Source organism: Bos mutus, chromosome 1, assembly GCF_027580195.1.
Source record: "Bos mutus isolate GX-2022 chromosome 1, NWIPB_WYAK_1.1, whole genome shotgun sequence".
NCBI lineage: Eukaryota > Metazoa > Chordata > Mammalia > Artiodactyla > Bovidae > Bos > Bos mutus.
Genome location: NC_091617.1, coordinates 71,205,624 through 71,232,680, shown reverse-complemented (window position 1 = coordinate 71,232,680; position 27,057 = coordinate 71,205,624). Strand labels below are relative to the sequence as shown.

The 27,057-nt window shown below is 37.0% G+C and overlaps 1 protein-coding gene across 1 annotated transcript; it reads right to left on the bottom strand.

The window, feature by feature from the left end:
* Positions 1-1,474: 1,474 nt before the first annotated feature.
* On the bottom strand, positions 1,475-21,711 carry PPP1R2 (protein phosphatase 1 regulatory inhibitor subunit 2). Its single transcript, XM_005897837.3, has 6 exons — positions 21,276-21,711; positions 12,723-12,830; positions 10,607-10,684; positions 9,960-10,060; positions 5,483-5,650; positions 1,475-3,908 (listed from the first exon to the last, which is right to left on the bottom strand). The coding sequence occupies exons 1-6, from the start codon at positions 21,395-21,397 to the stop codon at positions 3,862-3,864; spliced, it is 624 nt and encodes a 207-aa protein (XP_005897899.1). The 5' UTR covers positions 21,398-21,711; the 3' UTR covers positions 1,475-3,861.
* Between the last annotated feature and the right edge of the window lie 5,346 nt (positions 21,712-27,057).

Here is a 27,057-nt window from a genome sequence, read left to right as displayed (position 1 = left end):
GGCAGACTTACTAAAAATTTCAGGTTGGGCAGTTGAGATAAAATCATGACTAAACACTTGCCAAATCCACCCTCACTTACCTCCTTTCTCAGCATTACCTCCCCCAAATAATTCCTCAAATAAAAAACTAGATGAGTCAACCCCAAATTTGAAGTGTAGGAGCCAAAAACCCCTAACACCTCTCCCCCTAAACACTACAGAAGCTAACCAAGGCTTAGGGGTGTGAGCCACAGACCAGACACACTTGCTATTTGCTCTTTTATTTTCCCAGTGAGTAGCAGATGTGTTCCTGTCAACCAGTTATGTGAGCTGACGGGGAGGACAAGGCATTCAGGAAATCTGCTTAAAGCACCAAGTCTTTCAGCAAGTCATATCAATACTAAACCACAACAGCATATAACCAACCACATCAACCACACCCTCATCTGTCCTGGACATGTATTCTATAGTTTCTTGCATAAGTTACTAAAAATTAAGTCTTATGCCTGGCAAATTACATACAATCCATAATATGCAGTTATTGCTACCATGTCTTCCCTCTATCAATGATACACTGGTCTCTTCTTTTAGGAATAAGTTCAATTTTCATGTATTAGAGGCTCTAGCTGATTTCTTTACTCCTATCTGGGATGCTACTTGAAGGAAAAGGGAACTTGGGGTGGTTGTGAAATGTTTTTAAAAAACACTAAGTTAAATCAAATTTTAAACAGGTTCCTTAAGCAGGATGTCTCAGACTCTTTTAATATGATGAGATGCATTATTGTAAGTCTGGGGGGTAGGGGAATAAAGCGTACAGCAAGTGCAAAGCATATTTGGCTCACAGAATCCTTTTCATGGAACACACTGAAAAATGCTGTTTTAGGCATATGTTTATACAGGCTAGCTTGGTACTTACTTTGTAACAGAGTCTATGAAAAAAAATCATGCTTTGTGTTTGAAACATCCTGTTTAGAAACAAACTTGTGGAACACAACCTAATCACATGCATTTGCACATCTCCCGCCACTGTATAACTGTACTTTAAGATTTTTCCTAAATGGTGTGTAAACCTCAAATAAAATTTCCAAATTTCTTCAGATTAAATATAAAAACTCAAACTAAACACTTGAAAAATGTTACTCCTAAAGCACACGACGTGTATCAAAAATCCAAATGAAGTTTACTTGTAAGGTACAACTTCAAAAATGAAGGAATTTCTACACCTAAAAAGGCATGAATAGAGAGTACGAAATTTAGTTATATCCTGTCATTTGGCATGTATGAAACACTGAAACCAAAGAACTTGGCCAAGAATATTTTCCTCACTTAGTAAGATATCTGCTCTGCGTGGTTGTTTGGAGGATTGTATCTTAAGACACCAAGCACAATGCTGGGCAACTAAACAAATCACTTTCACAGTGTAGTCCAAGACCCTCTTCTGGTATCCACAACACAAGACCTGGGTAGGAAGAAAAGAAAATCCACACACAAGCAATTGTCATATGACCGTATTTTATTACAATATGTTCAGTGTACTAATGTTAAGAGGAAAAAATGTAAACAAAATGAAAGTCTAGGGAAAAATGGCACTTTGCTTTAATCTTCAATTTGAAGTTATTTTTAACAATCCATTTATACCATTTTATGTCTCAGTTTTTAAAGAGCATCACTGCTGAATTTCAGACTGAAAAATGAATACACAGAAAAGATGACATCAAGAGTTAAGCAAAGAAGAGATACTGATTAAAAAACTGAAAGTAAAATCTACTTTGGCTAGAACTGAACACTGACAGATAACTTTCTCCAAAGGAAAATATAACTTGAGTCATAAAGGTTCATTTTTTGTATAGTTCAATACCACATCAATTAGAAACTCATGACAATGATAACAATTTTACTCAGTCACATTCGATTACCTAAAATTCTACTGAGCATGCTATTTGCCATGTCTTATTCCTCTGAGATAACTATCTATTTCCGGAAACCAGAAATGCAAGTTTGCCTGTGATTGAAGTTTCAACAAATAATTTGTAGAAAACACCAAAGATCAGTTGTTAAAGTTCCTACCTGTTCTTCACTGTATAGCAGCTATTTCTACAAATAAAGAGCACATGAATACTTCCTAAGAACTTGAAATGAGAAAACCAAAAACAGAGATCTGTGTGTATGAACATATGTACACATATATGTATAAGCTTAAATACCCCCAGACAAGTTTAAACAGAGAATACCTCAATATTCTAAATTCAGAAAGTAGGGATAAACACTGTCTAGTTTATCGATCAGTGGGACTACTAGCTTATGTTTTAGTTAGAGCACTATACCTGCAGTTCAGAAGTACTGATTAGATTCCATTAAAAAAGAAGACATCCAAACTAATAAAAACATTCTTCTAACAGTAAATAATTCTCCCACTTTTTACTTATTTTGACATTTGATATTTCCATAAGCTTGCAAGTGGAAGATAAGCTGCTCAATAAAAGCCAATTCAAATATACAATATACAGAAATTACTTAAAAAGTCTGCTCATATAATGGATTCTTTAGGTACTAACAAAAAATTAAAATACAAATAATTGACTAGAAATGTAATCTAAGATACACAGGAACTGCACTTCATTTTAGGGGGAAAAAGTCCAAATCTTATTGTGTTAGAAGAATAAAGAACATTTGTCATAGTATACATTATCATATTTCCTTAAAGCAGGAACTATTTTAAGCTTTTAAATTAAAAAGTGTTCAGAATTCTGTTTATACATTCAGGAACTATCATATCACTGGTTACACACAATTCTCTCATCATGCAAAAAAACCTCGGTTGTTTTCTAAGGTCTAAGTAAGTCAAACAATAAACTAATAATAGCACTTTAATTAGCAAGCTGTAAGTCAGAGACATGTAGAAAATTCTGCAGCTGAATTGTATTTCCTGTCTAGTACCGATGCTATTCATTTTCTCCATGTATTAGAAGAATGAATAGGCATTAATAGTCAAAGTAAGATTTTCATTGTTGCAGCAAATGACAGAGTATGTGAGAAAAGGAAAAGTTTCCAATGTCATGACAATCTTTATGATCCATCATAAAGGTAAAGAATCTGTGCGTATGTGTGGAAAGGAGTAAGAGACAAAGGCAGGAGTTTAACACATGTATATAAAGGGAATGCTGAAACTATATTAGAATTATATTTATTGAAAGACTGATCTGAAGTCTGCCCATGGAGTGTACAAAAAAGTCAGAGCAGACATTAGTGCAAATTTAACCTGACAATTTATTTATGGAAAAAACCTAGTTTTGATGAGAAAAAATTTAATCCTTTCCTTGTAAACATAAAAGAAACTCAACAGGAATTTTAAAGGTAGTATGCCAGAAAATGCAACAGTAACTCATAACATACTCCTTTTCAATTAAACAGACAAGTTGAAGACACGTTGTTAAAATACTTTTCAGACTGAATATATTTATCAGCCTATATGATCTGCTGTTCTAACTGGATCTTGATTTTTTAAAAACCCAACCTTTTATAAGAGCTATCACATCTAGAAGTGAAGAAAATAAATTAGATCCCCTCTCCCTCCCCAAAAGATATTAATTTCTAAAGCATAAAAAGCTATATATCTTATACAAATTAACCAGTGTTCTTACAAAAGTAACGTAGTTTTGGATGACATTATGCTGTATTTGTGGTGAAGTACTAGGCACAAGAATATATGTATCAATTAGGCATTTTAAGTCTAATTAGTCTCTTAAGTTATTTAATTCTTGGCAATATATAATAACTGGTACGTATTTTGGTACTTAAGTCATGAATTGTAGAGAACAAGAAGCAGTATATTATCGTAACAGAGTTTGTATTTGACAATTACTGTGTTGAAAAAAATCTCTTCTATGAACTCTGTGATTTGTTTTGCAGTTGGTCACTTGTAGCAGATCCTGCAATGATATAAGAAAAAATAGCAATATCATTTGTTTGTTGAGTATTGCCAAACTTGGAACCACCTGAGCTAAAGTTCCCTTCCACTGCTACAGATGATAAATAAATAGAAAAAAAATCTAAAAAACAAGACATAGTTCATGCAGACTGAACAATATCAACGAATCTGTATACCCTGTAATAAAGAGCAGAATAGGTGTATCTGCTTAGTGGTAGAACAAACAGGTTTCACACTGAACACTTCTGTGAGTAAGTCACAAATGGAAAGCTAAGAGTTTATGACAACTCAAATATTCAAAGTTATAGAAGATTTGCATTTACAATATAAAAATGGCAAAATATTTCCTTAAATATACCACAGACAAAGGCCAAAGTTATTTTTCAAAAGCTGTGGCTTAAAAAAGAAATCCCTTTAACCTTTGACACAGCAGTGCCAGCACAAATTTCCAATAGCAAATGAGGGGTATTCCCAGTGCTCTGTTAGAGCTGCTACAAATGGATATTGAAAGTGGGCGTAGAAATTGATGAAAAGTTATAACCAAAGAAATGTTTATGCTGAATACAACAAAAGAAATCACCAAGATATAGATACAGGTCACCTAAAAATAGATAATAAATTTAAAAAGAGAGTAAAGAGAAACATATAGATTCAATAATCACTCAAGGTAAGAGTTTGTTCACGTTAAATACAAGCTGAACAGAATATGGTGAATAAAATCAAAAGGCAGTGCTAATTGAAAGGAAACAAACTGAAAAGCAAAAGCATAACATGGAGTAACAAAAAAATACTGTAATCTTGATGTTATAATGAGACACAGTCATCGGGTTCTTCCATAAAAATCACTTACATTTCATATGCTCACCAAAACCATAATATAATAATTATTTACTTTCTTAAGACTTAACCATCTAAGGCACAACACATAAAAGTAAGTTACGTCTTCACTCAAAAGTACCAGTCTGCAGTACAGAATAGGCAGATGGGCATAAAATCTGCATTAATGGTATAGAAGATTCACCTTTGTTGAATGCCAGAATAAGTTTATTAAAAATAAAAACAGATTTCCTATGATTGATCAAGAGTTGGTAGGCTGCAGGAGCAGGTTGTTTGAGACTTGAACAAAAACTGGCCAATAACTTGTCAACCCAACAGTCAAGAGTCAACACTGGAAGGATATGACATACTTTATACCTGAAGGGATGTCAAAACAGATCTTCCATGTTAAAAACCTGTTTCTTTTAAAAGTTTTAACTGACATTGTTACAACAAATAAAATATGATCTGAAACATTAAAAATAAAGTATATCTTAATATGAAGATAGACATCACTGCTTAAAGCCAGTAGACCAAACAACATAGACATACGGCACAACCTATGTACTTAAGACAACTTGAGCATAAAAACATTATTTTCAAACTGGCCCATAGGGGTTGAAGTTTTCTACCCTTTGGCATAAAAAGTAAATTCTAGCAAAATTTTCTGAGCTTCTTCGAAGTTTCAAGCAAAATAAAATATATTACTTAGGCACAAACGATCACAAGTGTCTCAGTGATACTTCCAAAACATCTAACCTTGACTTGATTCTTCCATATTCATGCTTTCTCCAGCTGCAGTCTCTGACATTTCTTCATCCTCCTCCTCATCATTTAGGTCTTTTGAGATTAATTGTCTAGCTAACTTAATATTCAGTCCTTCATTGTAGTGAAGCTTCCTTTTCATTTCAAACTGTCGCTTTTTTTCTACAAGATTAAAAAAAAAAAAAAAAGTAGGCACAGGAAGTCTTTAGCTCAAAGACTGGCAAACTACAGCCTGTGTCTATTTGGTAAGTAAAGTACTGATATTATTGGAACACAGTCACACTCATTTGTTTTGTAATGCTTAAATATACTTTTGTATTCAGTAGCAGAGTTGAGTAGCTGCACTAGAGACCATATGGCCCTCAAAATCTAAAATATTTACTGTCTGGCTCTTTACAGAAAAAGTTTACCAACCTTTACCTTAGATGGTTCGTGTGTCCATCTTAATGGAAGACTAAGAGCTTTTTGTAGTTTTATTTGTGAAGGAAACTTAAAGATACAGGAAACTTCTCCAGAGTTGAATGGGATAAAGGAAAACTATAATATCATATACGTATACTATGTACAAAGGCTGCATGAATGCACATGTGCATATACACACATACAAAATAAGACTCTGCAATTAACAGTCATTAATTCTGGATCAAGGAATTATGGGGTGATTTTAGTATTCTCAAATTTTCTATTTTTACAATTAAGAAAAACTTCCTTTTAAAAGTGCTTATTGTCCATGAAGTCATCACAGAAGCATAAAAATAGCTGTAAATCAACACAACCAACCATATTTTATCAATAGATAGGACTTTAAAGATCTATTGTTTATCAAGAAATATTTTATAATTTCTTAGACCTGTAAATTAAAAAACAAAAAAGGGGTTGACATAAAATTGCCACTGTTCATTTTGTAAAGAGCATTAAAACTCACTCACCATAGGTTTATTAGCGTATTCATAAATGTATTTTAGTGCCAAAAAAGCGTAAGAGAAACCTCTTTAAATAAGGCTATTCAAAGTACTTTCTAAATGTCCTCTAATTCCCTCTCTTCAACTCCTACAGTGGAAGCATGGAGTCTTAACCACTGGACCATCAGGCAAGTCACTCCAAGTTTTTATCATCTACACTTATTTATGTCTTAAAAACAGGTATTTACAGTTCATGTCACTACTGATCAAATACTTTTCAGCCTCTATTTGGGTTGGGAGAGGAAAGTTCTGAAATCAATATCCATCTTATCATCCCATAAACATTTGTTTCAAATTACCAAGATCTTGCCAGGCATCTTTCCTTCTTTTCTAAGTCACTTTTCTGATTTTACTCTCTGAGAGTATCATATTTTAAAAGAAAGTAAAATTTAAAAAAAAAATCAATAAAAGACCAAATCCTTATGACTAAATTTTTAGTGATGAATTTCAGACAATGTAAAAGCCAATACTAAAAAAACAACAAAAATTGGTTCTAACTGCCTCCGTTACCAGATATATTTACTAAAAAGATAAGACTTTTTCTCAGTACAAAGTAATACACGTTCTCTTTAATGTAACTTGGAAAAAAAAATTTTTTTTAATAGTACAATCTTAAAACATCCATTTCCTTAAATAATCACTAACATTTTATAATTTGACTTTTTTCTAAAAATGTGTATTTTATAAAGATGAATTATATTTTGTTGCATATGTTGTTTTCTCACTATATAGTTAGAATGGCCACATCCCAGGAAGCTCAGTTTATGCCTATTGTCTAGTGGAACTATAACAGTGACTCTTTTGCTCTTAAAATGATCCAGAATTTAGACAATAAAGTATATGAAGATACAGTAAAATTCTGCCACATACATAGCAGATTTACTACATAATTTTAAAAGGTTATTAAGTAATGAGTTATAACTTAATCCCCTTGGTCAAAGGTTTCTGATTTCCCCCTTTGTATTTTCATTGTTTTTTTATGATGTAATATACAGGTAACCCTTGAAAAATATGGGGGTCAGGAGCACCTACTCTCATCACAGTTGAAATCCACATTTAACCTTACAGTTGTCCCTTCATATTTGCAGTTTTGCATCTGTGCATTCAACCAGATTGTCTACTGCTGTAATAGGTGTTTAGTATAATTGGACCTGCACAGAACAAACCCATGTTGTTCAAGGGTCAACTATGCATAATTCTAAGAGATATTAAACTTGGGTTTCGCTTGTTAGAGATATTTTTCATTTTGGAATACTCAAAATTTATTACATGATTTATGTATTCATTCTATAGAAAGCTGCTAACACAAGTGGTCTCAACCTTCTTTGAGTATTAATTTTACTTATAATCTTTGTATGGCAGAGCAACATAATACAAAAGAGTACAAAACAAAAATTTTAAGGTTTCAGGCTCGGCTATAATGATAATCAACTATATCCACTGAACCTGGCAAGTAAATTATCCTTTTTATACTTTCCTTTATTGTTTTCCAAAATATAATGCAGAATATACCAATTATTTTAAGTTATTAAAATCTAGTATTTCCTGTGTTCTTGCTTGGAGAATCCCACGGATGGGGGAGCCTGGTGGGCAGCCGTCTATGGGGTCGCACAGAGTCAGACACGACTGAAGCGACTTAGCAGCAGACTTAGCAGCAGCAACAATATGTCAGATCCAGTGCTAAGTGCTTTAAATTCTTTATTTCATTTAATGAATCTAAATATTTTAAAGCCTCCAATTTAGAAATGAGGATCATTTCTGAGGGTCAGAGAAATTAAGCAAATTAGATAAGCGACATACCTGGAGTATAAACTTTGATTTATCTGATTCTATAGCCAATATTTTAATTGTTATGCAACTAGTTACAAGATAAAATCTTCTGAGAATGTTTTCAATAAACAAGGATGTTCAGACACATAATTTGTTTAAAAGCATTAAAAACACCTGTATCAGTAATACTACTACTGGGAACATGAAAAACTTGTGAAAACTGTAACTAGTAAAATGGTCCCCCCTGCTGGTTAACTCATGGAACTACAATTTGAGGGGGAAATTCCTTAATGAAAACTGGTGACTGAATAAAAAAACTTGGTTCTCAATACATCATGTTTTCAGAGAATAAGGAATTAGCAAGCTCAAGGAACAATTTCTATCTGAAAACTCTTTTCAAGGGCCTCATGGGGTATATTTTCAGAAAATAGGAAGTCACCAAGGGCAGAAGATAGATAGTATCATCAATATAATACAACCTGAGATCACACTGTATATAAGATTTCTCTCTTGTATAGCAATTAGGCTCAGACTGTTGCTGTTGGTTTTTATTTTTTTGGCTCAGATTGTTTAGTTCAATAAACTACATTCTATATACAATAGGAGGGAATAGCCAATTTTACCTTTGTAGCTGCATGACAAAAATCCTGACAGCTAACTAGCAAATATTTGCAATCTTAATTCTAGAGTTTCTAAATTTCTTTACAGTACAGATAGTTTCCACATTTCAAGGCTTCAAGTAATAATCTTTCTTTTTTTAAGTTTTTTTTTCTTTTTTCATGCATCCTTTCACCCTAACATAGGCTTGGTTTCCCTTTTAAGAATAATTGAAAACAAATTATATATGCAATTTTTAATTCTTGAGGTCACACATTCACATGCTTCAAAACTACTAAAAGCAACAAAGTGAAACAGCTTTCTTCTTTCCTTACCTCCACAGATAAGCACTAATACTTGTAAAAGCAGGAACATGAATAGGTAGCAATGCTTAACTGTGTATGCACCATAGGGACTAAAAGAGCCTTTTTCATCAATGTTGACTGGACTATTTTTATCTCCTTTCCTATGACATTACTGTTCTTTTTGTTCAATGGGACCTAATAAAAAATCTTTACTTCAAGTCTGATTCATCTGGTAAACTTCACCACTGTCTTTTTGTTTGTTTGTTTGTTTACGGGATGATTTATTACAGAGATTCATCTGAGCTATCTTGGAAGATGACAACTGGCATTCCAAGAGAATCATTTGTTAGAAACAAACAAACAAAAATTAATTTTTTGAAAATAGAGGCTGGTTTAGTTAACAAACTCTAAGCTCTCTAATTTCACTCAGCTAGGATCTTCCCTTGCTGCTGCTGCTAAGTCGTTTCAGTCGTGTCTGACTCTGAGAGACCCCGTAGACGGCAGCCCATCAGGCTCCACCGTCCCTGGGATTCTCCAGGCAAGACCACTGGAGTGGGTTGCCATTTCCTTCTCCCACCACTGTCTTAATACAGAAAAAACTACAAGCAATTAGCTCTTACTGCGATCCACTTTAAGATTATCCAAATACTCAATGACTCTAAACACATTAATTTAATAAACATTTACTGAGCATCTACCTAGTATAGATGCTTACTACAAAGAAAGGAACACTTGTAGTCACTTCAGAGATGGCAATATTTTCTTGAAATGAGGGGGGACAAAGCTGACATACAATAAACCCACATGAGTAGAATCTGAGTTAAAGAAAGAAACTACCTCGTTCTTCAGGTGAGAGGTCACTATCCTCATCTCCACTGCTTTCTTGTTCACGAACTCGATACTTTGGTTCCAAGCTTTCAGCAGCAGCAGCAGTTAATCTATATAATAATAATTTACAAAGAAATCAACATTATGACTGTCTTATATTAGTTGAGTGTCTTATTCAACTTTTGAGTCTCATAAAAGCATCTAAAGAATATTAGTATGCTAGCCATAACCTGATGAGGGGGAAAAAAAAGCCAGAGAATGGTAATAGGTATAGAAAACAATAAACAAGAAAAGTGGAGACAAATCTATGAACAGCAAAGGAACAGAACTTTTTTAGGAATTCAACTTATTTTTACCTATCTCACTTGTATATTTAATACCCAGGTAGCAGGATACTAAAAAAAAAAAAAAAATCTCTATGCAGGCAATCAACATAGGGAATCTGTATACCAGCTTCTGGTACTCATCTACATACTTTGATTTTAACCTAGAAATAAGACTATACAGGTTGCTATGAAAAATCTAGATGAAACTTAATTCATTTAGCACATGCTTTTTATTTACACTTGTACAAGTAAAGTAAAATGTCTTTAACTCTGCAAAATTAAACACAGCTTTACAGTTGTGAAATATGCTTTATAGTTATCAATACTTACTTCCGAGCTAAGATATCTGGGGTCAGGGCTTCAGTGGTTTCTGAATCACTCAATGCATCTTCATCATCAGCTACCATACTAAGATGACAAACACACTATAAATTAATACTTGAACTATAATTTTTTAAGCAGGAAACAAGGTAGAGAACATAATGCTACTGACCAGAGTATCAATATATTTATGGCTCTGTTGTCATCTTTGAAGTTTAATTTTAAATTGTTTCTATTCGATGCAAATACTTAAAAGTATAGCACCAATCAAGAAAAGCCTCCAAATAATTAAAAAAAAAAAAAACTACTGCAATCATGAAAATAAATATTGAAAACAAATCACCTGGGAAAAAAAGAAATCAACATTTCAATTATTCTATACAGTAGGAGGAACAATTAATTCAAAAGAAATCCCATGTGGTTTTAGAATATGTATTTGTACATTAACCTGGCTTCCCTGGTGGCTCAGACAGTAAAGAATCTGCCTGCAATGAAGGAGACCCAGTTTGATCCCTGAGTCAGGAATATCCCCTGGAGAAAGAAATGGCCACCCACTTCAGTATTCTTGCCTGGAGAATTCCATGGACAAAAGAGCCTGGTGGGCTACAGTCCACGTGTCGTCCACGTATCGTAAAGAGTTGGACATGACCGAGCAACTAACACTTTTCTTTTCACTGAAGATAAGACACAAAGGATCTATGCAGATACAGGTTAAGTAAAATAACAAAATTAGATACTAAGACCTAGGAAGTTTAAAAATTATTTAGCTTTCCCAATCTACTTTCTAATGAAAAATTTGCTCTCCACTTAATGGCAAAAAAAATGGTTATCTGTATTATTTAAATATAAACAGTTTTAAAATAATGGCTGCTGCTGCTGCTGCTAAGTCGCTTCAGTTGTGTCCGACTCTGTGTGACCTGTTTTGTTTTTTTTAATCATGTTCGATCTTTTTTTTTAGGATATGTATCTCCAAGCAACACATATAAGGGATTTCTACTACCTTTACTGAAAAGGAAGAAAGCATTGACTTTGGATTCTGGTACAATGAAACTCAAGATATGTTTTAAAGTATACATCTGTAATTAGGGGCAAATTAGGAGGATCACTTTCATAAATGATATGTCTATTTCTTCCTTCAAGATTTACTTTTCAGTATCTGTACTCCTATTTCATTATGTCCTCCCTTTGTCACAATCTTCATGTTTATTCTTGTTTTTACTGTTTTTGCTATCATCAATTTATTTCATCTTCCAAAGTTTCATCCATTGACTTAAAACATAATTTAACTCTTTTTTTTTAAATTTATCTATCTATTTATTTATTTTGCTGTGCCAGGTCTTAGTTGTGAGATCTAGTTCCCTGACTAGGGATCAAACCTGGGCCCCCTGCATTAGGAGTGCAGTCTTGGCCACTGGACCATCAGGGAAGTCCCTCTAACTCTGTTTTAATAGTAACTTCTGGATTTCTGTTGTCTTACTTCAGTGACAAACATAAATATTTAGTCCTGAAAATCTTTTTTCTATACAATCTAGGCATGATCTGAATTAAGTATTTCTAACTTATTTAGAAACCCATTATGTTTACTGGTGCATTAGTCTTCATACTTACTACAGCCACACACTATCATTTTAATATTCATTAAAAACAATTCTGGGAAGACTCAAAACTAACAATTCCAATGCAATTATATGAACTACAATATCATTTAAGTTAAAAAATAAGGACATGAGATAGCAGTAATGTCCACTTTTTTTTTGCATGGGTTAAAAAAGAGTTAACCATCTGTGAAATTATCCCTTTTCTGCAAAGAGAACGAATAAGGCCCTGCTATCTACTTAAGAAGAAGCAAACAAGCCCAACTCTCATCTTCCTTTTTACAAATAGATTACTTTAAGGAAGGCAGAAGTCACTCATCTCAGCATATCATTAGCAGCTAGGGATGACTGAGGTGCAATAAATATACATCTAATACTATAACTGTAACATAAAAAATGGATTTCATCAAGTTCCATGTTATTTATACTATTACACAAAAATATGCAGGTAGGTTATTAATTAGTGTTCCAGTAACAAATATTAAAAAAAAAAACCAACTGAGAAAAGGAATGATGTGCACAAACACTACCTGTGGTAAGGAGTGCTAGGCTCGTCTATCTTCATTAAACCGTAGTCTTTGTCTGCTGGATGATAGGTCGCCAGGATGTTCATTTCATCCCACTTCTGGGACTTTTTACTAAAATAAAATTTTTTAAATTTTCCTTAATGTAGTAAAAGACAAAAAACACCCAAATATCACATTTCAATTTCTATTTGACTGCTAATTTCTATTTTCACATCTACTTTCTTGGAATAGAAACTAACTTGGGTAAATGCTGTAAGTAACTATAATAAAATGTAAGTAAATATTTCATAGAATACTTAGTGCCCATATATTAAAAACACATCACAGTTGTTCCTTGGGGTATTGATTCCAGGACCCACATGGATACCAAAACCCAAGGATGCTCAAATCTCCTCTATAACATGGTAGAGTATCTGCAGATAATCTCGTACACCCTCCCATATACATTATATCATTACTAGATTACTTATAATACCTAATAAATATAAATAGTCATAAATACAATATAAAAACTATGCAAATAAATAGCTGCTGGCACATAGTAAATTCAAGTTTTGTTTTTTTTTAATTTTCTGGAAATTTTTTTTTTCTAGAATATTTTTGATCCATAGTTGGTTGAATCTCAGGATACAGAAACTGTGGATACACAGGAATACTCAGATTCTTCACTGGGCATTTATAAAAAACTATTATGACATGTTTCATCTTCATCTAGCCTATAGAACAACAGCAAAAACTGGAATTTATACATTGTTTGATCTCAACAGTTAAGGATTTTGGATCCATCATATATTTTTAACAGTTTGATGAAAAAAACACAACAGGAATATTTTTCTTGGCCTATTTTTTTTTTTTTAGCAGTATCCATAACAATCAATGGAGAAGGAAATGGCAACCCACTCCAATATTCTTGCCTGGAGAATCCCATGGACAGAAGAACCTGGCAGGCTACAGTCTGTGGGGTTGCAAGAGTTGGATACAACTTAGCAACTAAACCACCACCAATACCGTAACAATCAAAAGAATCAGAACATAAAACTACAGAGAAAATCTCACTAAATTCAGATACTATTAATGAAGATTTAGATTGTACATAAACTTATAGTTCAGTTTTCTAAGATTTTATCTTTTTATTTTCATTTTTTTAAATTTGCTAAGAAATGATATATTCAGATCACCTGAGATAAATCTACTTACAAAAACTAGAAATGCTTTCTAAGTGTTTTATGAATATTTATTAGTATCTATCCAACAAAATAACTTACACAACTACTAAGGTGATCAATAATGCCTTAATTACAAACCTTTATCTACTCATTAAAAAGGACAAAAACGACCTCTCTGCAGGTCAACAACATTGTTACATATACAATTTATGACTTGATTATATACTTGAAACTAAAACTACTTTAAAAAGAATGTGGATTTTACACAGATTCAAATCATCCTTTCCATATTTGTTCCACATTGGTGACATTTTACTGCAGATATTTTCAATTTTCCTAGATCTTCCAATACCTGATCTTCAAATGCTCTTGAAGAATGACACACTTAAAATTTTAGTATCATATTCTTTTCTTCATATTCTAAGTCACCTTAAAAATTACATGGGCCCACTCATGGCAGGTGAGCCTGACTTTACATTCTTTTGCTTTCTACACTAAAATGCCCACAGTGTCCCCATTTAAGACTAAGCACTTTTTTCCTTCATATTTTTATTGTGGTAAAATATACATAATACAAAGTTCACCATTTTTCAGTGTATAGTTCTGTGGCATTAAGTACATTCATATTATTGTACAACCGTATGCTTTTCAACACTGTCTAGGTTTGTCTTCACTTTGCTGCCAAGAAGCAGTCGTCTTCTGATTCCATGGCTGCAGTCACCATCCACAGTGATTCTGGAGCCCAAGAAGAGGAAATCTGTCACTACTTCCACCTTTTCCCCTTCTATTTGCCATGCAGTAATGGGGCTGGGTGCCATGATCTTAGTTTTAATATTTAGTCCTAAGCTGGCTCTTTCACTCTCCTCCTTCACCCTCATCAAGAGGCTCTTTAGTTCCTCTTCACTTTCTGCCATTAGTGTGGTATCATCCATGTATCTGAGTTTGTTGATGTGTCTCTCACCTATCTTGATTTCAACCTGTAACTCATCCAGCCCAGCATTTCTCATCATGTGCTCAGTGTATAGGTTAAATAGAGTGACAGCAGACAGCCCTGTTGTACTCCTTTCTCAATCTTGAACCAATCAGTTGTTCCATACAGGGTTCTAACTGTTGCTTCTTGACCTGCATACAGGTTTCTCAGGAGACAGGTGAGATGGTCTGGTATTCCCATCTCTCTGAGAATTTTCCAGTTTGTCATGATCCACACAGTCAAAGGCTTTAGTGTAGTCGATGAAACAGAGACAGATGTATCTATATTACATTACAATAAAATATTTTAAAAATAAACATATACAAAATGACTTTAAGTGTCACACTAATCTCACACTAAAAATAAATAATGCTAGCAATATTTAATTAAAAACAATAAATTTCTCATCATTAGAAGAATGAATATGGCCCTTGCAGTTACAAGGGTACCCCTCAAATGCTGTAAATCTGTTCTGCAAGATAAACAATAGAAGAAAATAACTGTAGGAGATAAGACGTATTTTCCTAAAATTAAGGATAAAATTTAATAAGCACAACCTTAGCACCTTAACCCACTAACAATTTTGACTTCTGTATATTCTTTCCACTCCATATAACATAAGAAAAAATACCCAAGCTATCACAGTATATAAAAAAGTATAGACAAAACAGTACATATAGTATACATAAAAACAGCTCCTACATCAGTATATGTATTTTATCATAAGCTGCTTGTATTTTCTAGTCTTTACCTTTTTAGTATTACATGCATAATATTCAATAATAAACTATTCTCCTAATGTTAAATGTTTAGATTGAATCCAATGTCTTCCTACTTAAAGCAGAAATGTTTGTGCATATTCTATTCAGTGATATTTTTAGGATAATGAAATGGCAATCCACTCCAGTATTTTGCCTGGAGAATCCCATGGACGAAGAGCCTGGTGGGTTACAGTCCACGGGGTCACAAAGAGTCGGACACGACTGAGCGACTTCACTTTCACTTCACTAGGGACAAGCGTATTTGGGTTAAATTGAAGAGCTCTGTAGATCACTCTATGTTGCCACATAGCCTTTTTCTTTTTTACGAGAGCACTGTTGGTAATGTCCCCAAATAATTGCTAAAACTTTGCCAGGACTGGGTATCTGGGTATTTTGCCCACCTGAGCAGGTATAAATTGATATTTAAACACTGCTTTATGTCTGGTTTCTCTGCTTATTACCTAATAAATAATGGAAAAAAATGCTTATTTTACTTTCCTTGTGTGAACTGTTTGCATCCTTTGCCTATTTGCTGGAAACATTCTCATTAATTTGAGTTGTTTATAGCTACATAAATGTAAAGAACACACTCAAATTTATGAGAAGGTTTAAACACATTATATATAACTCAAAGGTATGTATAAGGTATAAACCATATTATAAAGAACCACCTTGTTGGGTTATTTTTTGTACTTTGCTTGCCATTTACTTTCTACTATAAAGAGAATTAAAGTTTTATATATCCAAAGCTTCAGTCTACTTCTTCAACACAACACTATGAGAAAAAGAAATCCTTACACTGGCAAGATCCAGAGAAATAATATCTTGCAAAACCATGAATTTAAATAAGGGCATAAAACAACAAGCTCCAAAGAACGTTAGAAATTCTTAGGAGGAAAGTAGTGAAGTCGGAGAAACTGCGAAGAAGACAAAGAATACCGGAATTAGCATCTCTTAAATTTTGGTAGAATTAACATCACTTGAGCAACAAAATCCAAGGAGTGAATTTGAGTTTAATCCCAATACTACCACAACCATTCCTATGACCTTCACTGGGCCATTAATGGCACTTAGGAAAAACAGTGGCACAATCACTTACACTGAAAACCAGCCGTGAGGGTGACAGCACTGCTGGTTTCAGCTGCTCCCTCTTGGGTGACTGGCCTCCCTGCAGCCTCAGTCTGCACCAGAAAAAGTCACCACTTCTCACTTTCACGTTGATAACTCATATGATGCCATCCATCTCAAAGACCTACATACTTCTTGTTGCTTGCGACTTTTTAATTTTTATCCGAGTTTGGAAGCAGGATTTTACTTCAATGTGTTAAACTTTAAGCCCACATTTCAAAAAATGGTTCTTTCTTAAATGAAGATTCAACTTCTATAGGTTGATAAAGTACAATACTTTAAGGCTGAACAATTAAAGACTTAACAATATAAGCAATTAGTAAATAAAAGTCACTTTTGGAAAACTTTAGTCAGTGAGCCTTTGACCATATTCAATATCCCTTTATAGGCAGAAAATGAGAAAGCTGAAGTATGATTACATAAAATTATGTTAAAGGAAATTAAACACAATCTTTCCAAGCAGAATTTGCCACATTACCTAAGACTACTACAGAATATGAATTAAACACAGTGAATCCAAAGCATGCTGTGTACACAATCCTGTAAGTACGGAAAATTAGGTTTCTATACTTTTCATAGAATAAGACTAACATTTGAAGTACTGTGTTAAACATTTTACATTTAGTAACTCATTTAATAATTAAACTAGGCAGGACTATAATGAATAACTCATTGTTTAAGTCACAGACGTAGTAAGTAGTAAACAGGATCTGAACCCAGGTGTCCGGCCCCATTACTAATCAGTAACCCTAAACACTTCTAATAAGACAAAATTTAGTAACACTTAACATTATATTTTCAACAATCCCAAATGCACATTTTTCTTTTTAATATTTCTGAAAACAAAATACATCTTAAAATGGATGACATCTTATAATTGGCAGCATTTTTTTTTTCTTGCTGTGACATAAAATCATGGTACATCTTAAAATCAATGATGTCTTGCTTTGATGAAGTACATGTACTTACTCACTGTAACTGTTATGTCTGACATTCACAAGTTGTTTACAATATTCAAAGTATTCAGAAAGAACGGGAATCCCACAATAATGGGGATGATAGTGGTGTTCTAACTAGTGGTATTTTAACACTAGCAGTGTGCTACAGTGTACTGAGATTATCTATGCCTAATTTTATGTGGATTCTATCCAGTTTTAATTGAACTAACCCTCAGAAAGGGGTACCTGAAATAACTACTCATTGAAGATAACAGTACCAATGCAAAGTATAAAGAATAAGAAAATAACAGCACTGTGACATTAAAAAAAAAGATGGTTTGACAAGGACTATATTAACAGAGTCCTGAAGACTATTTGAAATATGGCAGTATATAAACCTCACTTTAAGTATACTTTGAACCTTGACATATTCTCTAATTGTAAACAAACATATTTGAAACATATTTCATGTTTTCCTAATAAATGATGCACAATCAAAAAGTTGAGAGACCACAGAATAGCACATCTCAATTATGACTTAAAAACCCCTTAGTAACATCTCTTTGTGTTACATAAACATTAAGTTATACCCTCTTACAATTGATGGGGTGGGGGAGTGGTTTGTGCAGAAAAGGGAAACCACCACTGTATTTCACATGATAAAGGCACCAATAAAAGGTATGGTTATTCATGGATTCTGTATTTGGAAATTTGCCTACTTGCTAAAATTTACCTGTAACTTCAAAATCAATACTGGAGGAGCTTTCTCTCTTTCACACATGCATAGACTGGGAAAAATCTGAGTAGCTGAACATGCACATGTTCCTAGCTGAGATTAAACCTTGTTTCAGCTCTCTTACTGTAAATGTGTCCTTTTCACAGTCCTATTTAGTGCCATGTTTTTTGCTTTTTTGGTGAACTGGCTGTTCAAAATGGCTCCCAAGGACAGTGCTTAACTGCTATCTAGTGCTCCTAAGCCCAGGAAAGCTGTGAAGTGCTTTATGGAGAAAATGTGTGTTAGACAAACTTCTTCATTCAGGTATGAGTTATAGCGCTGTTGGCCATGTGTTCAATGTTAATGAATCAATATATATTAAATTAGGTGTCTTAAACAAACGAATTTTTAAAAGGTGATGAAAATGCTGTGACCACCAGCTTACAGTAATCTATTTTTATATTTCTTCTAGGACTAACAGTTCAGCATGAACTAATCCAGCGTTTGTGGTGACTTTACAGAACATAATTACTCAGAACACTGAGAACTGACTTAAATTCCTGGTCATTTTCACATTAATTAATATGAGATTATTTTGCCTTAAACTCTGGTTCCAACATTTAAAGATAGACCATTACACTGTATTTTTTTAGTTTCTGAAGTTTAAGTGCATTGTAATTGAAAGAGTTATTTATTTCAGTCCTTTATAAACAAAAGGAAAAATACTGGGTGTCCTTAAAGTTAAACATTACAAAAAGTTTGTTTCAAATACGTTCAACTATACTTTCATTGTTTGCGTTCAAAGACGCTCTCATAAAGTCACTAATATTGGTTGTATGAACTGTGACATAAATAACAATGTACACTGTATTACCAAAAGAATTACTTTATTTCTTTTATAGTCATACAACACTTACCATGAAAAAACCCATGCCTTTTACTACTTAGAACCAAACATCATAAACCTCAATCAATTAGGGCTTGGCAACTCCCTTTGAAGATAGGACTATAACCTTCTAATTTAGACAAGTCAAGGCCAACTGCCCTGAAAAAGGCCACTCTTAAATGAATCTGCCCTGGTGGCAGCTTCTAGAGAAGGAGCAGCCCTGTGTAAGTAAACCAGTCTAGTAAAGTGGCTTTCCAGGCAGGACTTGGAAGGTAATCCTAATCAATTTATATAAAGACGCCAATACCCAGAGTGGGGCCACCAGAAATTACAGCAGACAGGTTGAGAATAAACAGAAGTAGGGAAAGACATTAGAAAATCTGAGCAGCTACTTGGTAGCCAAACAGAAAGAAGCTCACGCTGGAGAATAACTAAATAATTGAAATGCTACTGAGAACCACAGTGCTGCCGCCGAATACCCTGAAGTCATCTAAGAGCCTTCCATAGTTTGGTTTTTAGACTATCTTAGTCTTCCTGTTACAGCTATGTCTGGTAAGATTCCATTTTTTATAGTCCCATTACAACCCCCAATCTGAAGCAGCTTACCCCAAACAGAGGTTGGAAAATTGCATGTAAGAGTCAAACACCCAGGAGTAGGAGAGTTGCTAGGTCCTTTCCAATCCCCAAAGGCCACGATTCTAAGCTATGATCTTACTTCATGTTTTCCTCAAGACAACACCATCACCAAACTGTAGTTCCTTTTATAGCTCTAAAATGATCTTTTTAAACAGGTGTGCCCTAGTTCCAATATTCAAAGTTTTCGGGAACATCCTAATTTTAGCTTTATGACTTCACAGATTTCAACAACTTTTCTTAAGCCTTATTTCCAGTATGTAAGAGTCCTTGTATGCTAGCCCCTCTATGACTTGTAACCTAGTGTTTTATTTTACACTATATATTATCAGTTTTCCATCCTTTTTTTCCTACTGAGGACTGCACCTTGGGTATCTTTCTCTGAGCCATTAACATCTATTTCATTCTTTTAAAAGGCTGGTCTATTTTCCCATTATACTAATGTACTATAATTAATATTTCACTAGTCCTTCTAAATGGACCTTGGGTTGTTACCAATTATTTACTATCACATACAATACTATAGGTCAACATCTTTTCACATACGTATTTGCGAGTATGCAAAAGCAACTAAATTATCATGGCATCATTTTAACTTGGTACTTTCTGAACTGTTCTGAGCTTAAATATGTCTTTCAGGAGGAACAAAGACTAGAAAGCATTCAAATTCCTGTTGCAGATTCAAAAATAATTAGCAATAAGTAGCTTTCCATTAAACATAGATCAGACTGAGGAAATGTCTGTTTCTTTTAATGCAGAGATAATGACAAACCAGGACCCAAGGGAGTGAATGTGGCACGATGCTTTTCTTTCGATAATGTTCACCTAAAAAGGAATGACCGTGGAGGAAGGGCAATTAGAAAAACGGAGAAATCTCTTTTACGGAGGAGTCTCTTATTAGTCTACGACTGCATCTTAAAGGATTTCCAATACAGGAAAATACACTTTAATTATTGAATTTTAGACACTCGGATACGAAGTGAAGTAATAACTGCTTAACAGGTGAAGCTTTACAACTTCAATTTGATTCTTTAATATTCCCAATCTCCAAAAGCTTAAAGATCCTGATGTATGTTTTAAAATTATTATATATGTATATATGTTAAACACACACATACAAACACACAGTAAACGTCATAGCTCTTGCCTTCTTTATAATCACTCCACCCCTAAGCCTGGCCGGCGGAGGGAGACCTGAGCCGCGCAGGGGCCGCAACTACGCAACCGCCCCGCCCGCCGGCCGCGCTCGGGCTCGGGATCTGGGGTTGGTCCGGCTGGGGGTCTGCAACGGCACGGGGGGAAAGGTGGGGCTTCCCAGGCTGACCCGGTGGACGAGCGGCTGCCCCTCTCGGCTCTCACCTCAGCTCTTCGTCGACACTCTTGCCGGGCTGTTCGGCCGAGGACACCATAGAGGAAGTCGTAGAGCTCTTGTTCTTCAGGATCCCCTTGATGGGCCGGTGCGAGGCCGTCGAGGCCGCCATTGCCTGCTGCTCCGGCGGTCGGCTCAGCGTCGCTGCTTGGCGCCGAGTTCAGGAAGGAAAGGGCTGGGCGCGAGCAGAAACTCGCCAGGCAGCCGCCGAGCCCGCCTGGGGCTGAAGCAGCCGCACCTGCTGTCGCGGAGACAGCCACCAGAGTTGTTGTCACGACACAACGACTCGGACGCTCTGGCGTCTAGCCGACGCCGCGTGGCTGGCGGCCCTCCGCGAGCCCTTGGCCACCGGCACTCTAACCGTGGCCCGCGGAGAGAAGCCGGCCTAGCGCCGGAACGACGCCAACGCTAATGCCAAGCGGGCCCGCCCTCTCGCGATATCTAGGGCGGGGCGGGGGCGGGGCGGGGGTGAGGGCGGGACAAGAACAATGCCAACCTCCTCGCCCCGCCCCCTCCCCGAGCCCTCTCGGTGAGTTAGCGCCAACCGCGGCTGGGGCTCTGAGAGCTGTTTGATAGACCCTTAGGAGAGGTTTACAGTTTGACTGTGTACCGAATGGTTAATCTCGGCAAGCACCGTCGCTCCCACCACTTCATGAGGTTCTTATTGTTCGTTGTGTATTTTATAGATCGGAAAATTGAGGCTCAAAGGTGACATCATTCCCCGAAGACATTAACTGACTTTCAGAGAAATGCCGTGTCTCTTCTTTCCTTCCATTTAACAACCATAAAAAGCTTAACTCTCCATTATAAAGTCATGAAATGTCAGCGTTGGAACGGTCCTTAGAGACCTATTGTGGGATCATAGAATATTGACTTCTATGAAATCATAGAACATCAACATTGAAATAGTCTAACATTTTTTACCATTGGAAAAGCTGAAGGCTAGAGAGAAGTGACCTAACCACCACTATCACAAGACCCATCTGTAGTGTGTGGTCATAGAACTTCATTTAGACTATGCTTCTGGTCTGATATTTCTCCATTTTACCACATTCTGCCTCTGTGTTTGTAATCCCATGGAAGGGGTCGCTGGCAGAAGTTCCTAGAATGGTGGTTTAGAATCTGTCTCCCCCCATCAAATCTTGGGAACTCAGTGTAAGGAGCCATCCAACACTGTGAAATAGGCCAAAAAATTCTGGGACTGTCTAGGTCTTTGTAAGATGAGTCTCAAAAGAGAAATACAAAAAAAAAAAAAAAAACTCTCCCACACACAAGTCTCCTCACCTTATCTCTGCCTGGGTGTGAAAGATACCAGGGATGACTTGGATGAGAGAGGAAAAGAGAACTCAACGCTGTAATGGGCCAGGATATGTGTATATCCTGGTTGTAGGTGCTGTGGCTGCTGTGAGAATTGGGTTCTAGGGAAAGGCAGGAGTTTAAAGCCCTGGGAACACTCTTAGGACTCGGATGTATCTAAAGTTAAGCTCAGGCCAGCGGAGGGGGTGGTATCCACTCCAGCTACACAGGCTCTCTCCGTGCAGTGCCAGCACTAGAGTTGTACAGGTGGGAAAGGCAGAGGGCTCAGATTAAGCAAGTTGCCTCCTGTTATGGATTAAGTTATGTCACCCCAAAAAATGTTAGGGCTTCCCTGATGGCTCAGACAGTAAAGAATCTGCCTGCAATGCGGGAGACCCACGTTTGATCCCAGGGTCAGGACGATTCCCTGAAGAAGGGAAAAGCTATCCACTCCAGTATTCTTCCCTGAGAATTCCATGGACAAAGACGTCTGCTAGGCTCTAGTCCATGGGCTTCCCTCATAGCTCAATTGGTAAATCATCTGCCTGCAATGCAGGAGACCTGGGTTTGATTCCTGGGTTGGGAAGATCCCCTGGAGAAGGAAATGGCAACCCACTCCAGTATTCTTGCCTGAAGAATCCCATGGACAGAGGAGCCTGACAGGCTACAGTCCACGGGATTGCAAGAGTTGGACACTACTTAGCAACTAAACCGCCACCAGTCCATGGGATCATAAAGAGTTGGACAGACTGAGTGACTTAACACTTCACTTCGAAAATAAGTTATATTGAAGTCCTAACCTCCAATACTTCAGAATCTAAACTTATTTGGAAATACAGTCACTGCAGATGTAACTAGTTAACATGAGGTTGTGCTGAAGTAGGGTGGGCCCCTAATCCAGTATGTCTGGTGTCCTTATAGGCAGAAAGCCATGTGAAGACAGAGGACTGGAGCGATGCATCTATAAGCCTAGGGCCACCTGGGGCTTCCCAAAGCTGGCAGAAGCATGGAGAAAATTCTCTTTTAGAGTTCACAGAAGGAACCAGCCTGCTGACACCTTGATTTAGGGCCTTTAGTCTCCAGACTGTGATATATTAAATTTCTGTTGTTTAAAACCAACCCAGTATGTGGTACTTTGTTATGGCAGCTGTATATACTCCTCCCCTTCTGCTCCTATATTTCATCACCAGCTCCCTCATCACCAGGCTTTTTCCCATCACCCTTTGCCTTTTTTAAAAAAAACTTTAAACTTTTATTTTGTATTGGGGTATAGTCAATTAACAATATTGTGGTAGTTTCAGGTGAACAACGAGGGGAGTCAACCATACATATACATGTATCCATTCTCCCCCAAAACCCCTCCCATCCAGGCTGGCACATAACACTGAGCACAGTTCCATGTTCTATACAATAGGTCTTGTTGGTTATCCATCCTAAATATAGCAGCCCATCACCCTTTCCTTGATCAGGCCTTCTTATTATTCTCATGACAGGTCCGAGCAGCAGACTAGTTCATCCAGAGTTGCCGCCTCCTCAAGTGGACCAGCCCCCTGTGGATTCACAGACTACTAGGTCTAGAAGGGACCTTGTTAATCCACCAGTTAGCTATCCAGACTCTTCAACAAATCCAGTGGCTGGGAGCTCTCCACCCCTCAACACAATTCATTTTATCTTTGGATAGCTCCGAGTCAGAAAGTTCTTCCTTAGATTGATCTGACACCCTGGTTCTCAGCAACATCTGGCCACTGGCATGGGGGATGAGAGGAGAGAAGGTGAAAATACGGTATCATACCCCGATGGCAATGGTCTCACTCAGGTCTCCTATTCCTAGTCCCCAAACCTAGTCTCCCGTAACACAGGCTCTGTGCCCTGAAGAGCAACTCAGTTCATTACTTTAGAACTCAGCTCCTCAGAAACAACTGCAGAATTCCTGAAAACTTGCTATTTAGTTGCTAAGTCGTGTCCAGCTCTTTTGCAATGCCTGGACTGTACCCCACCAGGCTCCTCTGTCCATGGAATTTCCCAGGCAAGAATGCTGCCATTTTCTTCTCCAGGGGATCTTCCCAACCCAGGGATCAGACCTGCATCTCCTGCATTAGTGGGCAGATTCTTTACCACTGAGCCACCAGGGAAGCTACTCTGTTTTTATTGCCTTGGCCCCAGCCTGTAGCTGTGTTTCTGGCCTGGAACAGGGCCTCAGTAAAAGAATAATTACTACACGGAGACAGTGGAGAGGGGAGTGAGTAGGAAGGGCAGGAAGGCAACAAGTTTGCTAGTCAGAGCTGTCTGTCTTGGCAGAGGCCTCCACAGCCCCCCTTGGCACCTCCGCTCCTGGCGCCACTTCTGTTCCTAGGCACAGGTCTTCCACTGCCCGGTGGATTTGTGCTCTTTACACCCCGATGGCCCTGCCCAGCCCCTGGGGCAGAGAGAGGCTTCTCATCCAGGGGGAAGCTGGATGGTCACCTCCCTTCCTGAGTTCTTTCCATCCAAGTTTCCAACACCTGCATTGCCTCTCTGTCAGCAGGAGCCCTGCTCCGCGGTGGTAATCCTGTTTTCAAAGGAATACACAAAACTTCTCTTCATGTTGTAAATTATTGGGCAGATTGGGGCAGATTGCTTGGTTCCTGCTTGGACCCAGCAGTCACCTCCCTGGACCTAACATGACTGGGCTCTAAATTAAGCACTGCCTTGCTTTGAGACGCTCATGAAAAGGGCTAGCACAGTGTGACCTAATGTGTTTTATTACAGTTAATAAAATAAAAAACACTGGAACAGGGAATGATATAGAGTTCTCTGAAGAATCTTGAAAAAATATTTCCATCATCAAAAGTCAAACTGTTGCCTCTTGTATTAGTTCTTCTACTCCCAACCCCACTAAAAGTGAATGCGGATGAAGATGACTTTCTTGTGTAAAAACATTAATGAAATATTAGCTTGACTGCAAGATTATGAATGCCAGTACAGTTTTTCTTTCTATTTTAGAATAATTGAACCACTTTACTCCTTACTATAGTGTCCTTAGTATAGTGTTACTTGTTCAGTCATGTTTGACTCTTTTCAACCCCACGAACTGTAGCCTGCCAGGCTCATTGTCCATGGAATTCTCCAGGTAAGAATACTGGAATGGGTAATCATTCCCTTCTTCCAGGGATTGAACCCAGTTCTCCCACATTGCAGGCAGATTCTTCCATAAAGAAAACTGAGCACCAAAGCTGATGCCTTCAAATTGTGGTGCTGGAGAAGACTCTTGAGAGTCCCTCAGACTGCAAGGAGATCAAACCAGTCAATCCTAAAGGAAACAAACTTTGAAGATTCATTGGAAAGACTGATGCTAAAGCTGAAGCTCCAATATTTTGGCCACCTTATGCAAAGAGCCAACTCATTGGAAAAGACTCTGATGCTGGGAAGGATTGAAGGCAAAAGGAGAAGAGGGCAGCAGAAGATAAGATGGTTAGATAGCATCCCTGACTCAATGGACATAAATCTGGCAAACTTTGGGAGATAGTGAAAGACAGGGAAGCCTGGTGTGCTGCAGTCCATGGGGTCACAAAGAGTTGGACATGACTTAGCATCTGAACAACAACAACAACACTCTTTAGTGTGGCCCAAAGAAGGTTTCCAAATGACAGCCCAAGCACCGAATTTGGCTGTATTTGTGTTAAATTTCTTGTGTGGGTTTGGCTGCCAAGAGATAGATTGTGGATGGAATCTTCTATTCCGGTTTCAGTTTCTAGAGATAGCTATTGAAGCGAAATATATATTTAACAATATCTACATGTTTAAGAATTACCTGTTAGTTACCTCTGCTCTTCTTTTGAAGACCTCATCGTGGTTGCTGATTCAGTGCTACACATAAAGAGGAGAAGAGGAGCCGTGTTGAATGTACCTCCTTGCATAGCTGAGCCATCTGGCTCTCTTCTCACTGGAGTAGGCCACTGAGGCCAATACCACCTGGTTTCCCACCAGGAACAGTATTCCAAGCTAGAAGTGGCTTCTGTGACCAGCCTGCCTAAGTCATCACCAGGGCTCACTAAGCAGAGGAGCAGTAGTGCCTGCCCCTAACCTCTGGAAAAATACCCAAGGGCTGGGACTTAATGACCACTGAGTCAGCAGCAGCTCTTTACTTGTCAAGAATAGCACTGTTTTTCATTTCCTGTAATCCCTCCATGGGACAAGAAAAATCACAGATTTTATAGTGAAAGCGAAAGTATCAGTTGTTTGGTCATGTCTGATGCTTTGCAACCCGTGGACTGTAATCTGCCAGGCTCCTCTGTCCAAAGGATTTTCTGGGCAAGAATACTGGAGTGGGTTGCCATTTCCTTCTCCAGGGGATCTTGTCAACCCAGGGATTGAACCCCAGTCACTTGCATTACAGGCAGATTCTTTACCATCTGAAATCACAGATTTTATAGTACCTGGTAGAAATTTGGGGTAGCAGGGGCAAGATTATTTAAACAAAAATACAAAAGTATTCAA